Source organism: Medicago sativa, chromosome 5 (genome assembly GCF_051527215.1).
Source record: "Medicago sativa cultivar Bolivia chromosome 5, Bolivia_mono, whole genome shotgun sequence".
Classification (NCBI taxonomy): Eukaryota; Viridiplantae; Streptophyta; class Magnoliopsida; order Fabales; family Fabaceae; genus Medicago; species Medicago sativa.
The window spans coordinates 54,779,155-54,793,716 of record NC_140753.1 but is presented as its reverse complement, the minus strand read 5'-3'; the positions used below and the strand labels follow the sequence as shown (position 1 = coordinate 54,793,716).

Below are 14,562 nucleotides of genomic sequence, written 5' to 3'. Positions count from 1 at the left end.
TATGGAACTTGCACCCATAACAAATTTAGCCATCACTTTATCCCTTTCTTTCTCCTCATTAAGATTTAATAATTCATATTTATTTTGCATAACATATTGACCTTTTGGATCAGATCCAGTCACGTGATTAGCATTAATAGCCTTTCCTAAATTAGGCTTGGAATTAGCCTTCTTTTTTGGTTTAGAAACAACCAACCACTCTCCATAATTTTCCTGTGTTATCATCTCACTTTCACTGATATTGTTTCCTTGATTATCTCCACCAATAGCGCTTGAAGCTGCACTACCAGTAAGATTCAATTTTTCTTTGCGATCTTGCTTCTGTTTTTGCCTTGCCGTCGTTTCAGATTCTGGTAATGTTGCCGCAGTTTCAACATTACCATGTGTCGTATGTATGCAATTACGTGAGACATGACCATAATATCCACACTTATTGCAAAGCAAGTGCAATCCCTCATATTCAACATGAAACCATTTGTTTCGAAACCAAATTTTCCCAACAACAGGAAGGTTCAAATCAATCTCAACACATATGCGTGTGAACTTTCCTCGAGACGCTTCAATCGTACGAATGTCAACCTTAATCGGACGACCGATTGCTGCACCTAAGGCCATAAGCACATTCTCATCATAATACTCCATGCCTAGTCCGGGTATACGGATCCAAACACAGGTTCGATCAATACTTACTTCAAAGGGATCGAAGTCAGGTGTCCATGGATGAATCGCAAGATAGTGGTCAAAGATCATCCAAGGACTTCCACCCATAGCTTTTTCCAAATCTTCCTTCACATCAAACTTCACCATGAAGAATCCATTGCCAATATCTATTATCTCCATACCTCCGGTAGGTTTCCATATTGTTTGCAATTTTTCCATCATCACAAAGTAACCAATTTTTTTCCCTAACAATTTTACTATAATCGCTTGCTGTATCGGTCGTCGTAACTCCTCTAGGATACTCTCATCCAGAAAGCACTTAGGTTTCAAGCGATCTCCTCCCTCCAACTGGATCTTAAAGAGATTCTTTTCAATCAGGTTCATCTTCTCCATTCTTGGATGAAGGTTCCTCTCTCCGGTGAGTTTATCACGGAAGGAAACGGTCCTGTTGTTCTCATCAGGTGGCTTAGGCGGTTGAACTCCACAAAACTCCATGTTCTCCAAAGCCCTAGCAGAGCGTGTTTATTTATCGTATCGCAAATCGCTTTTATCGCAAATAAGAGACTTTTTTTTTGAGCACCATTTGTTCTATATATGAAGCATGTCCCTATAGTGAAAAAATACCACACAGTTGGTTCCACACCCTCAAAACTATGATATCAGAAAACCTTTATCAGGATCTTCACTCATCTACTCTAATCTCTGCAGTTTAAATGACTTTCAAATGAAGGGATTCTTACAATGTGGAAACTACACTCAAGAAGGAGATCATCACCCTAATATAAAATGTAGGGTTAATATGTCTTTACCCCCTGTAATATAGGCGAGTTCCGGTTTTCCCCCCTGTAAAAAAGATTCTTTCGATTCCAACCCTGTAATATAAAGATTCCGTCGAAAACCCCCCTGAGCACATTTGAGACCCCCCAGCTGATGACGTGGCGTGACGTGGCTCGCTGAGTCACCCTTGTCTGCTGACGTGGCTTGCTGACTGTATAATTAATTTTATTTTTTATTTTTTTATAGGGTACACGTGGCATTTGTAATTTTTTTATGTCTTTACCCCCTGTAAAAATTTTAAAAATAAAAAATAAAATCTGGAAAATTTTTAAAAAAAATTATTTTTTTAAAAAAATTCTGGAAAATTAATAAAAATTGAAAATAATGAAAAAAATTCCAAAAAAATTTAAAAAATTAATAAAATGAAAAAATAGATTTTTTTCGAAATTTTAAAAATTATAAAAAAGTTTGGATTTTTTTTGAAATTTAGAAGATATTTAAAAATACTGGAATACATTAAAAGACACTTTTTAAATTTTAATGTCTCTTAAATAAGACACTTTTTAAATTTTTTTTAAGTAAAAAGAAAAATACATTAAAAGAAAAAGAGAGAGATACAGAGACTGGGGGGACATAAAACCTAACCCAGGTAAAACCCAAAACGGGCATACATCATTATAAATCAGACCAAGCGAAACAGTCCTAAAATATCCTAACAAAAATTCACTAATCATGAGCATAACATAGCAAACCCGCGTGCGGGGACGAAACCAGATTACAAAAAAAATATGAATAGTGAACATTTGTCAAAAACAATTAGGATTTAATTTTAGCGAATGGATTGACTGCCAACACAATAACAAACCCAAGTGCCAACAACTCCCTGCTCAAGCAGCAAGCATAAAGCTCTTTCGAGCTCGGTGAACCTGAGTGTAAACAGACACTTTTTAAAATTTAACACGCATTAATAATTCTTTTTACAAAAATATTCCTATGTAATTCAAGCTTCTCAGATTTTTTTCCTAAATTTTTAATTAAACTAAAATCAATTTTTTTCTTCAGATTATATATTTTCAAAATTTAATTTTCATATTGTAATTGGGTTTTAGAAAATATATATCCAGATTTTTAAAATTTTAAATACTTTCCAGTTTTTTTATTTCGAAAAAAATCTAAACTTTTTTATTTTGAAAATTAAATTCCAGTATTTTTAAATATCTTCTAAATTTCTAAAAAAAATCCATTTTTGTTTATTTTTTCCATTATTTCAATTTTTATTTATTTTTTCAGAATTTTTTTAGAAAAATTATTATTATTTTAAAATTTTCCAGATTTTTGTTTTCGTTTTTATTAATTTTTTTCCAAATTTTTTCATTATTTTCAATTTTTATTTATTTTTCCAGAATTTAAATTATTATTTTTTTAAAATTTCCCATATTTTATTTTTAAAATTTTCCAGATTTTTTTTCATTTTTATTAATTTTTCCAATTTTTAAAAAAAATTTCGTAATTTTTTTTATTTTTTCTGAATTATTTTCGTTTTTTAGATTTTTTTTTTTTTAAAAAAAAATTTATTAAAAAAATGACAAATGCCACGTGTCCCTATAAAAAAAATAAAAAAATAAAATTAATTATACAGTCAGCGCGCCACGTCAGCAGAATAGGTGACTCAGCGCGCCACGTCATGCCACGTCATCTGCTGGGGGGGTCTCAAATGTGCTCAGGGGGGTTTTCGACGGAATCTTTATATTACAGGGTTGGAATCGAAAGAATCTTTTTTACAGGGGGGAAAACCGGAACTCGCCTATATTACAGGAGGGTAAAGACATATTAACCCTAAAATGTAAGATACATCTTTGATTCACAGACAGAGTACAATGAATTTTACAATCAGATTTCGTGATAGTATCTTCCTAACGCAACTCTTTCTGTTGTTAACAACTGTACAGGTAGCAAATTTGCAACTTGAACAGTTAAAGAAACAAAAGCTTACAAGTCCATTTCGAAGACTCAGAAAATCAATCAGAATTTTGGTCTGTGAGAATAGTCCCTATAACTCAACGTAAAACTACTGTATAGGTTTTGCTAGTCCTGCAATTGCGGCTGTAATATAACGGCTTTAGAGGCCTCTATCTCTGTATTTGTCTGAAATTTCAAGTGCGGCGAAGCCACAACATAAGCAAACGCAATTTAGAATCTCGACCTTAACCGTTATATACTCCCACTTCTAACTCCATTCAGAATCAAATCTCATGATACAAAGTAGCCAATGGTTCAAAGATGCGTTACAAATCCAATACACACAATGAAGCATGCATTTTATAAGTTCACTACAGACAACACAAACTACTAACAAGAAAATCTTTCAGAAGCAACCATTTAACTGTTATACACTAAACAACATCACATACATTGAGAATTCATTAGCATTCAATAACATTCTCCATTGAAATGCTCTCTATCTTGTACTATACATGACACAACCATAAAATTTGACCCAAATATTGAGAAAATAGAGAGTTAAGTCTACAAACATTTACCGAAAAACTTCAAGACTGTTTCTGATTCATGACAAGCAAAACCTCACCACCACGAACTATGCTGGAATCCAAGAACTCTCTTACTTCATCAGTATCACGAAAACTTTTCGGGGCAGATAGGTCACTATCCAAGTTATACCAAACACCATCAATCTTCCTCAAAGCAATCCAATGTCTACTTTTCCAAATCCCAGCAAACCTTTTCACTGCAATATTGATCACAACCCCCATCAAAACATCTTCTGATGCATCAAGATCAACTGAAGATCCTCCCTTTCGTCGATCGTGCCAAACTACATTCTTTCCTTTCTCTTCCAAAGCAGCTGTTAAAACATTTATGTCATAGTTTCCAGTCAATGCATTATGATGAGGCTTGAAAAGGATAGATAATGGTGTCCATGATGATTCATTGTTGAAGGATTCATCAAGTGCTAGTTTTTCAGAAATTGCATTCAAATTTGCTCGAGTAAAAGCATCTTTTTGCTGAATCAATAGAATTCAAACAGACCCAATATCAGAAAGAGACATAATTCAATCAAATTACTGAAAAATATTAAAAATTTGGTATCAAAAGATATTTTTGCTGATTGAAGAGAAATCAAACAGACCCAGCATCAGAAAGATGCATAATTCAATCAAATTACTAAAAAAGATTCGAACTTTAACATCAAAAACATCATATAAATGGAATTTAACTGATGGGTCACCGTTGAATTGAAGAATCAATGATTGAATTGTGAACATTAACAGATAAATTGAAAAGGGTATGAAGAGGAACCTGAAAGAGAGAGTTGAGAGTGTGTATGAGACAGAACTGTAATCTTTGTCTTTCGTGATAGACATGGGGTTTCTCAGTTGCCATTGTTGATTGGATTGTGTTGCTTGAAATTTGATGTACACTAGTAACATACCCGTGCATCCGCACGGGTACTGGTTGGTCGGGGACGAATTTGGCAGTCGAAAATTTACAGTATAAAATTATATTTATTGCATTTAAAATTCTACAAATAATAGAGATTACTAAAAATAAAATATTAAATACATATATAATGTTCATTTAAATAAGTTATAATACAAATGATTAATAAGATATGAACAATTTTATAAAATAAAATGATGTTGGTGAGAAAGAAACGGGTATGAGTAAAACATAAATATTAGTTGTTCATTATTTATGAATTCGATTTTAATTTTGTTGTACGTGTGATAGAATGGTGACATTTTAATTTTGCAGTCGGTACGTATTTGGAAAATGAAAATGAGAAAGTTTGTAGAAAATGTATCTATCTTTCAATGAAATTTGAAATCATGCATAAGCATATGTTAGTATAATAGATATATTGTTTGAACAAAAGGGGTGAGAATATAAAATAACCGAATCTATATGTTTTAGAATTATGAGTTGGGCCTTTTTTTTACCGGGTCATGAGTAATACGAAACCAAAATTTGGCCCGAATTCATGTTATAAATAGTTATGGTTACATCCATATGTTGCATTTTAGTTTGCATTGCAAAGTGTTTTCTTTTGTGCCAACTTAAGATGTCTCATTCCAGGAAGTTAGACTACGATGCATCAAGCAGCAGTGTTGCGACGGGTAAGACTGAACCAGTGGAAGATGTTGAAGCTGAAAAATCGAAATTGGTAATGCATGACAATTATCGTGAGCCAGTAGAATTCCCTCCCTTCTTGAATGTGAAGAAAAATTCATGGGAGATAGTTGTCAATGAATCTCATATTCAACCTAATCACAAACTGGTAAGTGATATTTATATAAGTTTCTTGACTAATTTATATTGTATTAATACATGCATATCGTTTTTAATATGCAGCTGCTTCCACGGCATCTTATCTATGAAGGGGTTTTGAGTTCTGAGAAGAATATTATGCTCACTCAATACAAAGAAATTTGGTGAATATCAAAGTTTTTCACTCACTACAAAGAAATTTGGTGAATATCAAAGTTTTTCAAAGGGTTTTGTATTTTAGGGAGAACTATGTAGATAAATTTCCAGTTTTTGTGTCTGGCTTTAGAACAATTATGAAATTTACAGTCAAATTTTCTTTTCTTTTTACTAAGAAAATATATTTATCTTTCTATCGAAATAAAAAATGATCCCCGTGGGTTTAGCTGTGGGCAGGGATATTACATATGATATGTAGGGATTGAGGTTCAAACTTCGCACACATCAATTCTCCACATTAAATGTGTGAGCTCGAGCCACTACTAGGTTACTTAAAAAAAAATGTTTTTATCTGGGTTTAATTACACTAAAATCTTTCTAGTATGGTGATTGTATGGTTTTGACTTTGTGCTTATTTTGTAGAGATGTTAACCCTTATATTTTTCTATTGTGATTTGGTAGTTTCATCTCAATTTTTCATCAAATTTAAGCTAAGGTTACATTATTTATTGATGTGACACTCAATTTTCATAATTAGTGTGGTTTTTCTTTAAAATTAGTGATTAAAAACTCCAAACAAAATGTTAAATTAGGGATTTTAATCGCTCGCAATTGTACGGATTGACTTTTGGTGTTTTTTCTTTTTAATTTTTTAAAAAAGTAACCCTAACTATGAGATTTGAGTTTCATATCAATAAATTATGTCACAATTTGAAGGAAAATGGAAATGACTATCAAATCACAAAGGGGTAATATAAGGGGTCAAAATCGCTTGAAAAATAGTGGGGGTTGAAATCGCACAATCACAATATTTAGGGGGCCAATGTGCTGATTCGGTAGACCCATCTATTGATGCACAATCCACTTCTAGGTATTGTGTATTTTTTGGAACAAACTTGATATCTTGGGAGAGTAAGAAACAAAATGTAATTAAAAGATTCAACGTTGAGTTATAATATAAGCTCATAGCATTAGTAGCATGTGAGCTCGTTTAGTTGAAGAGAAGTGCTAGGAACATTCTCTTTCTAGCACTTTCTCTAACACTCACTCTTGAATTGAGTGAAACCCATGTGAGTCTCACCACTTTATGTGGGATTCATTTTCAAAGTATGGTACCCACATGGATTTCACCCAATAAAAAAATGAGTGTTAGAGAGAGTGTTAGAAAGAGAGTGTCCATAGCACTCCTCTTTAGTTGAAACACTTAGCCAAAGAGATTCAATTTAAAGAAGCAAGACCAGTGATATTAATATGTGATAATCAAGCCGCGTTACATATTTCCTCAAATCTAATTTTTCATGAGATGATAAAACATTTTGAGATAGACTTCCATTTTTCGAGGAGAAGATCGACTTCAGACGACATCATCACCAACTTTAACAATTGACCAAATTTAATGAAAGCAAATGTACCATACATGGTTATAAGCTGGATTGCTCACATACATGCATCGATTGTTCACATTCTCCTTACATTGAATCCTTAAGTAAATATTTGGTAACTAAATACTTATTCGTGTGAATTCTCCTTATTATAAGCTAGCCCATAACCAAGAGGGAATAAGGGGTCATCACATGAATTCCCTCCCTTATCAGGCTGATCAAGCTGTTCAACTCTTCTAAACCAATTCATTGGTAGTTTACCCTTGAAGTCATGATCCCCAAAGATAACATCTGTGATTCCATTTCCTTCACTGCCGGGCAACCATGCTGCTACAAGAGCTTCTACCTTTTCCAACAAACTTTGTTCCAAGACCAAAGGTCTTCCAGATATCAGAATCACAAGTGTGTTGGGATTTTATCAGCAATTATGTCTACAATTTCATCTCCATTAAATGGGATTACAAGTTCTGTATTGTCACCTCCACACTCAGCATAGGGGGCTTCACCAATAGCAACAATGGCAAAAGAAAATTCATTACGCTCTATGAATTCTGTTGTTGGGCACTTCTCATATATAACTTCAGTTTCATGTCCCACAGCTTCCTTAACAGCATCCAAGATAGTTGTGCCTGAAATTGAGTGCATATAAAGATTCAAAGCAGCATCAAGATTAATGAGTAATTAATGACACAAAATTTCTCAAAAAAAATAAAAAAAACCTAACCAATTGTGATCTGGCCACTAGATCCATACTTAGTAAACGTCCATCCTCCACATTGATACCCGATATCATTAGCATGAGTTCCAGCAACAAGGATTCTCTTGGCATGCCTGTCCAATGGAAGAAAAGGTTTACTAGGATCCTTTCCGTTTTTCAACAGAACCAATGACTTTCGAACTGCTTCACGTGCTAGATCTCTATGTATCTGTCAAAACAATTTGTTAGAACACAAGTGTGGCAATTGAAAATTGGAAAACTAAACACCAAGTCCCACATATTGGATAGAACTAGTGTTAGTGTTGTGTGAATTGTAAAAATACCCCACATTGGATAGATCACATACATTGATAGTATTTATATAGAAGGAGAGGGACTCCCAAGATTGAGCCATTTGGAGTACTGATTTATTTTGTGATGAATGGAGTTCGTAATCACGACAGTATAGGTACTTTTAATTAAGGGTTTTTTGTGAACGGAATGTATATCTTATGCGCTGATTGAGGTTGAATTATATAATATATATTTTTTATCACCCAAACTTGTTAAATTAATTAATTAATTTTCTTTAACATTATCTAAACCTCCCCAAGTTTTAATAAGTCGTTTTCGTTCGCGTTATCCTTGTTCCCCAAGTGTCTCATGGATCAGTTGTGAACTATTCTCTCTATAAATAGATCATTTTTCTGAGGCATGGATCATTTTTCTTCCCTTCTCCCTTTGGCTTGTGTTAATGAGTTGTTCTTTTCTTCTCTCTTCTTATATCCCTTTCGGTTTTGAGTAGTATATGTATCATATTTGAGAGGTCGTAATAACTATATTTGAGGGTGTAATTATCGAACGATTTTATATAGTGCATAGTAAATCTTAACAGGGAACTAAACTGTTTTATCTTTAAATTTCAATCTAAATTTATAATCTTCTAGATATTTAAGCATTCTAGTCTCAACCAGCTAAACTTCACTTACCTTGCAACCAACAATATCCAGCAAAGATCTGTCAGTTAAAGGAAATTCGAAAAGTTCAGCAATAAACTTCACTCTTAAAATCCGCTCAACGGCATCATCAATCCTGGCGATTGGTACTTCTCCTGATTGAACTAAAGACGTCAACTCTTCCATGAACTTTTCATATCTTAAAGGAACCATCACCTGCATATATTCACGAATATATAAATTTAAAATGAATCAAGCAGATATGTTAAAATATCATGGGGATTGAAGATCTGTACCACGTCAATTCCAGCATTAATGGAAGTAGATATGCAATAACGATAATCTGAACCATAAGGTTGACATAATTCATCAATTCCCTCCCAGTCAGAAATCACAAAGCCCTACAGTGGAAAATTGATCTTAACAAAATGCTTTATTTAATTCAGAAAACAAAGAAATGCAAAACAGCTTCAACTATGTTCTTAGTTACATTAAAACAGCGTTCTTACTTTCTTTTCTTCTTTTTCCTGATCTAGTTCTATTAGATTTTAACAGCTTCATCATACTGGAATTATTTGATAGTGTACTTTTAAACAATAAATGAACACAACTAAGAAATCAATTTGATTCTTTTAGCCATCGATAAAAGATCAATTTCCAGAACGAGAGAAAAAAAAAATCTACCTTGAAGCCTAGCTTTTCTTTCAAAATATCATTAATCAGAAAGCGATGACCATGGAGTTTGACTCCATTCCAGCTGGAATATGAGACCATAATGGTTGAAACACCTTGTGCTATGCAATCCACATAAGGGGCCATGTGGATCCTCTCCAAGTCTTGATATGATAATATAGTATTCCCCTCATTTACTCCTTTTTCTGTGCCTCCATCTCCAACAAAATGTCTGGCACAGGCAATAGCCTTGTTCCTGACGTACTAATTAGAAGTATGAAAGTGATTTCGACAAAGATGTATGCATGGATACTAAGTATTGATTTTTTTAAAACGGTTAAAGAAAATAATATCCTCCTCCCTGCCTGCCTACCTCCCAGCCACAAATGGGTAGCCCCTTGGATGATTTTCTGGAGGTTGGCCTTGCAAACCTGAAACATAAGAAGTCATGTTTTGGACAATTTCGGTGTCTTCGCTGTAACTCTCATAGCATCTTCCCCATCTAGGATCTTTGCAGACCTATTCATTCACATATGCAAGTGAGTTTTACATCTAGAAGTTCATCTAATAGCAATAGAAAGAAATTTAAAGTATAGCGATTTCAATAACAAATTCAAAAGTTGGTTAAGATGCCTTACAGATACACTAGGAGCTAAAGTATAGTGAGTTCCACTTGCTCTAAGTTCAAGTGATGTTGCAGCTGCAATTCTTTGAACTAAATCTGCATCTCTACAAGCACACACACCAATAATGAAAAATCAAAGCTTGAATTTTTGAAAAAAAAAATGCACATGACCCCTCACAGGTGATTATGCATTTTAAGTCAATAAATTTAGATAAGTTCCTATAAGTCAATACAAACATGCCTTTGTCCATAGCTAAAATTGGAAAGATGCAAATTAAAGGTTAAAATAAAAATGATAAGAAGAGAAACAACACAAACCTAGTTGCTCCGAGGCCAACGTTGTGAGGAAATATAGTAGTACCATAGACGTTATTGTTACCGTGAATAGCATCAGTACAATAAATTATTGGTATGCCTAACCGTGATTCAAGCGCCAGCTTCTGAAACCCGTCCACCATATCAGCCCAATCAGATGACACTTCCTTCTTAGCAGTTGCACTATTTGGTGGAGCACAGTACACACTCCCTTAGTTGCAAAATACAAGGAGAAAAATGAGAGACGAGTTACCGTACCAAGAAATGAAAGTAGTATAAGAAAGCAGAAGCACAAATGTAGATAGTATAATAGAGTACCAATGGTGAAATCTTTAATGGCAGAAGGAGTAGTAACAGAACGTTCAATTTGGGTCATCTGACCAATCTTCTCTTTCAAAGTCATAAGAGAAAGAAGGTGTTTGATGCGAGCTTCAACCGTTTCAGCAGGATTCATATACACGGAATCCATGTAACTGACTTAGTTCTTGCTATATTCACTATGATGCTTGTTTTCAGTTGCTGTTGCTGCAGAGTTGATGTCCAAATGGTGAAAAGGAACCACCTTAATTTATGAACTTAGTTCCAGGGCACGCACTTATATTATACAATAAAAAAAATAAGAAACTTTCGGCTGCATGTAAGTATTTAATTACTGTAAGTTAGTGACTTTTTTTGGGTCCACCACCTCAAAATGTGGTTCAAGGTGAAAAGTTAATATTAACAAAGGGAAAGGCAGGCGTGAAGCACTTTGGTGCTTAGGATATATTAGTATTTAATTTAAATCAAGATGAATGCTTGGAGTGAAGCACTTCGGTGCTTAGGATATATTTGTACTATATGGTGGCTTTTACCTGGTAAAAGAAATAGTAGGGAATCTTTGTGGGAAAAAGTGGTTTTACTATAGATATTAACACAAGTTCTGTTAAAAATATAAATCATCAAGGCTTGTCAGTTATAAAACAGATACAACTACTGGACATGACACTACCACATATCAGATACTAGACACGTCTTCCATATGAAGTGTCAGTGTTACTTAGGCTGTCAAGAAGAGAAAAATGAAATTCAAAACTTTCAAAATATACTATACAAGACATGGGACAGGGAGTAAGACAATCTAATTTACATATGTAATTAAATCCATTCTCATAAATGGCCCTGAATGCATACAAGTTCATTCAATTGTATCATACATGTACAGATGATAGGATTAAAAATTGATGCCAAGTAAAAATAATTATTGACAAACTCCTTACAAGGAAGCCTTTGGTTGCCCCCAATCATTTGAACTCTCCTTGTTAATGTGTAAACCTAAACAATGGAAAATCATTTGAACTCAAGACACATTAAAATAACAATTAAAAATAACTAAGAAAGCGCATTTTGGTATTGCTTTGATTGTTATCTCTAGTTTTTGATTTGTTGTACCTACATGCTTTGCGTGCTCTCGTGAGATTTGCATAAAGATATAACAAACTACAGTTTAGCAATTGTGATGTGGTTCTGATCACTAGATACATGCCAAGTACATGTCCATCCTCCAATTGATACTCAATAACAAGGATTCTCATCGCGTATTATACAACGAAAGAAAAGGTTTACCAGAACCCTTTAGATTTTAAAACAGAATCAAGGACATTTGAAATGTATTGCAAGATAGATATCTAAGATCAATGCAAACAATATGATGGAAAAACAAAATCTACCAATTATAGTAAAACCAGATAATGAACAAGTAAAAAACGGTCAACATATCGATAATAGCTGAAGTACCAACTCTTCCATAAAATTTCAATAGCTAAAAGGGACCATCACCTGCATATTTTTGTGAATGTATGAAATCAAGCAATCTATGTGAAAATATTATGGGAATTTAAGATATATACCATGTCAATTCCTTACAGCAATAATGGAAGTGGAGATGCAATAACGATAATTCAACCTATAAATTTGACATAATTGATTTCATAAAAAATCATGATTTCCTACATTGGATCGTTTCAATAAGAAGAAACACTATAATTGTATTATGTCATGTAACACAGTAAAATATATTGTTAGTGTAAAACACGAAACACAATAGAAAGAATGTTAAATTAAATCATTGCTCTTCAAACATAACAATCAAAAAAGTCATCAAAGCCTTGATGAAAATTGTTTGGATGTTATATCCAGTTTTTGATTGGTTGTACGGATAGGTTTTGCAGCGTGAAGATTATGAATAATTGATGATTGAATAACATTATAAATGAAACAAAGCTTCTCAAAAAAAAAAAACAAAAAAAAACTAACCAATTATGATCTGGCCACTAGATCCATACTCCCTCCGTTTCAAAATGAGTGTCGTTTTAGCCAAAAAAAATTGTTTCAAAATGAATATCAATTTCGGTTTTCAATGCAATAATAACTTTTTCTTTTCAATTGTACCTTCAATTAATACTATGTTACACTACTTCCAAAGTATTATTTTTTCTTTAATGAAAAACAAACCAATAGTTTGATTAGGATAATTTGGTAAAATTGCTATGACATTTGACTACTTTATTCCATTCCTTAATATGTGTGCAATTGGCTAAAGCGACACTCATTTTAAAACGGAGGGAGTATGGATCTAGTGGCGATATCATTAGCATGAGTTCCAGCAACAAGGATTCTCTTGGCGTTCTTATTCAATGTTATGAAAGGTTTACTAGGATCCTTTCCGTTTTCAACAAAACCATGGACTTTCGAACTGCTTCACGTGCTAGACCTCTATATATCTGTCAAACCAAAATATGTTAGAACACAAGTGTGGCAATTGAAAGTTGGAAGACTAACCACCACGTCCCACATATAGGATAGAAGTAAAACTAGTGTTAGTGTTGTGTGACCATAAAAAAAAAAAAATAAATAAATAAATAAAAAAAAAAAAATTGTTAGTGTTGTGTGAATTGTAAAAATACCCCACATCAGATAAATCACACACACTTATATTGTTTATATATAAGGAGTGAGATTTTAAAGATAAGTATTGGGAATATCTATTATGTGATGAATGCGGTGAGAATATCTATTACATTGTTGATTTTCTCAAATGCTTTTGGCTTAAGCTAAATAATTTTTTTTTTATTACCCAAAATTCTCGAGTGCTTTTGGCTTAAGCTAAATAATTTTTTTTTTATTACCCAAAATTGCTAAATTAATTAATGCACTCAAACTTGCTCCCAAGTTTTACCAAGGTTGTGTTTGGTAACATAAAAAAGCTAGCTTATAGCTTGTTTGAGTAGCTTATAAGCTTGTTTTAATAGAATGAGATGTGTTTGGTAAAAAGTTTTTCTCACTAGCTTATAGCGTTTTTTAAGAAGCTAATACAAGTAGCTTTTGAGCTTATAGCTTTTAGCTTTTCACATTTTATTCCATTTTTAACCTTTAATATTATTTTTTATTAAAAAAAACTACCCACGTAAAAGAAAGAAACTTCCCACGTAGTGCTTAATTTTTTTTACGGTTTGCCACTTTGCCTTACTTTGGTTTCTATTTGATTTTTTTTGTTTTGTTCCTGTTGGTTGCAATGTTGTTCTAGATTTGATTTTTTTTTTTTTATAGACTTTTCTATTAAATTCATATCTAAAGATTTATTTATTCCATCAAAAAAAAATATATAAATATTTATCAATATTTTTTTTCTTTGAACATATTTACCAATATAAATAAAAAAGAAATAATTTTCCATAAAAATATTTTGAAATAAATTAAAATTATTAAGATAAATTCTTAGTTAAAATATTTATGGGTAAAAAAAAAGTTAAAAGTTTTATAAATTAAATTTATAATATATTAAACATATATGTACTTTGAGGTCATTTTATATTTATTAGTAACTTCAAAAGCTAATTTTACCAAACACTTTAATTTAAATTAGCAAACTTTTCAGCTACAAGCTTTCAGCTATCAGCCATCAGCTATAAGCTAGTTTTTCAGCTTATCAGCTATAAGTTAGCTTATAGCTTAATTTTACCAAACACACCCCAAGTCGTTTTCGTTAGTCAAACTTGT

The 14,562-nt window shown here is 32.7% G+C and overlaps 1 protein-coding gene, 1 long non-coding RNA gene and 1 pseudogene across 3 annotated transcripts; 1 reads left to right on the top strand and 2 right to left on the bottom strand.

The window, feature by feature from the left end:
• The first annotated feature begins 1,240 nt into the window (after positions 1-1,240).
• Positions 1,241-3,651, top strand: LOC146923137 (uncharacterized). Its single transcript, XR_015012731.1, has 2 exons — positions 1,241-1,453; positions 3,286-3,651. It is a non-coding gene; the product is annotated as an uncharacterized LOC146923137 (long non-coding RNA).
• Positions 3,652-3,707: 56 nt separating this feature from the next.
• JOSL (JOSEPHIN-like protein) lies at positions 3,708-6,042 on the bottom strand. The gene is made up of 3 exons (XM_085715854.1): positions 5,905-6,042; positions 4,756-4,876; positions 3,708-4,460 (listed from the first exon to the last, which is right to left on the bottom strand). Exons 2-3 carry the CDS (start codon positions 4,837-4,839, stop codon positions 3,987-3,989), a joined length of 558 nt encoding a protein of 185 aa, XP_085571980.1. The 5' UTR covers positions 4,840-4,876; positions 5,905-6,042; the 3' UTR covers positions 3,708-3,986.
• A 1,060-nt stretch (positions 6,043-7,102) lies between these two features.
• LOC146923135 (uncharacterized) lies at positions 7,103-12,746 on the bottom strand (annotated as a pseudogene). Its single transcript, XR_015012730.1, has 10 exons — positions 11,784-12,746; positions 10,846-11,052; positions 10,531-10,738; positions 10,226-10,316; positions 9,961-10,106; positions 9,600-9,843; positions 9,212-9,316; positions 8,949-9,131; positions 7,987-8,188; positions 7,103-7,891 (listed from the first exon to the last, which is right to left on the bottom strand). The product of XR_015012730.1 is annotated as an uncharacterized LOC146923135 (transcript).
• Between the last annotated feature and the right edge of the window lie 1,816 nt (positions 12,747-14,562).

Coding starts and splice junctions, on each gene's coding strand:
- JOSL (XM_085715854.1), bottom strand. CDS start 4,839: ATGGCAACTGAGAAACCCCATGTCTATCACGAAAGACAAAGATTACAG. Junction 4,461..4,755: donor CTCTCAACTCTCTCTTTCAG/GTTCCTCTTCAT, acceptor CTATTGATTCAG/CAAAAAGATGCTTTTACTCG.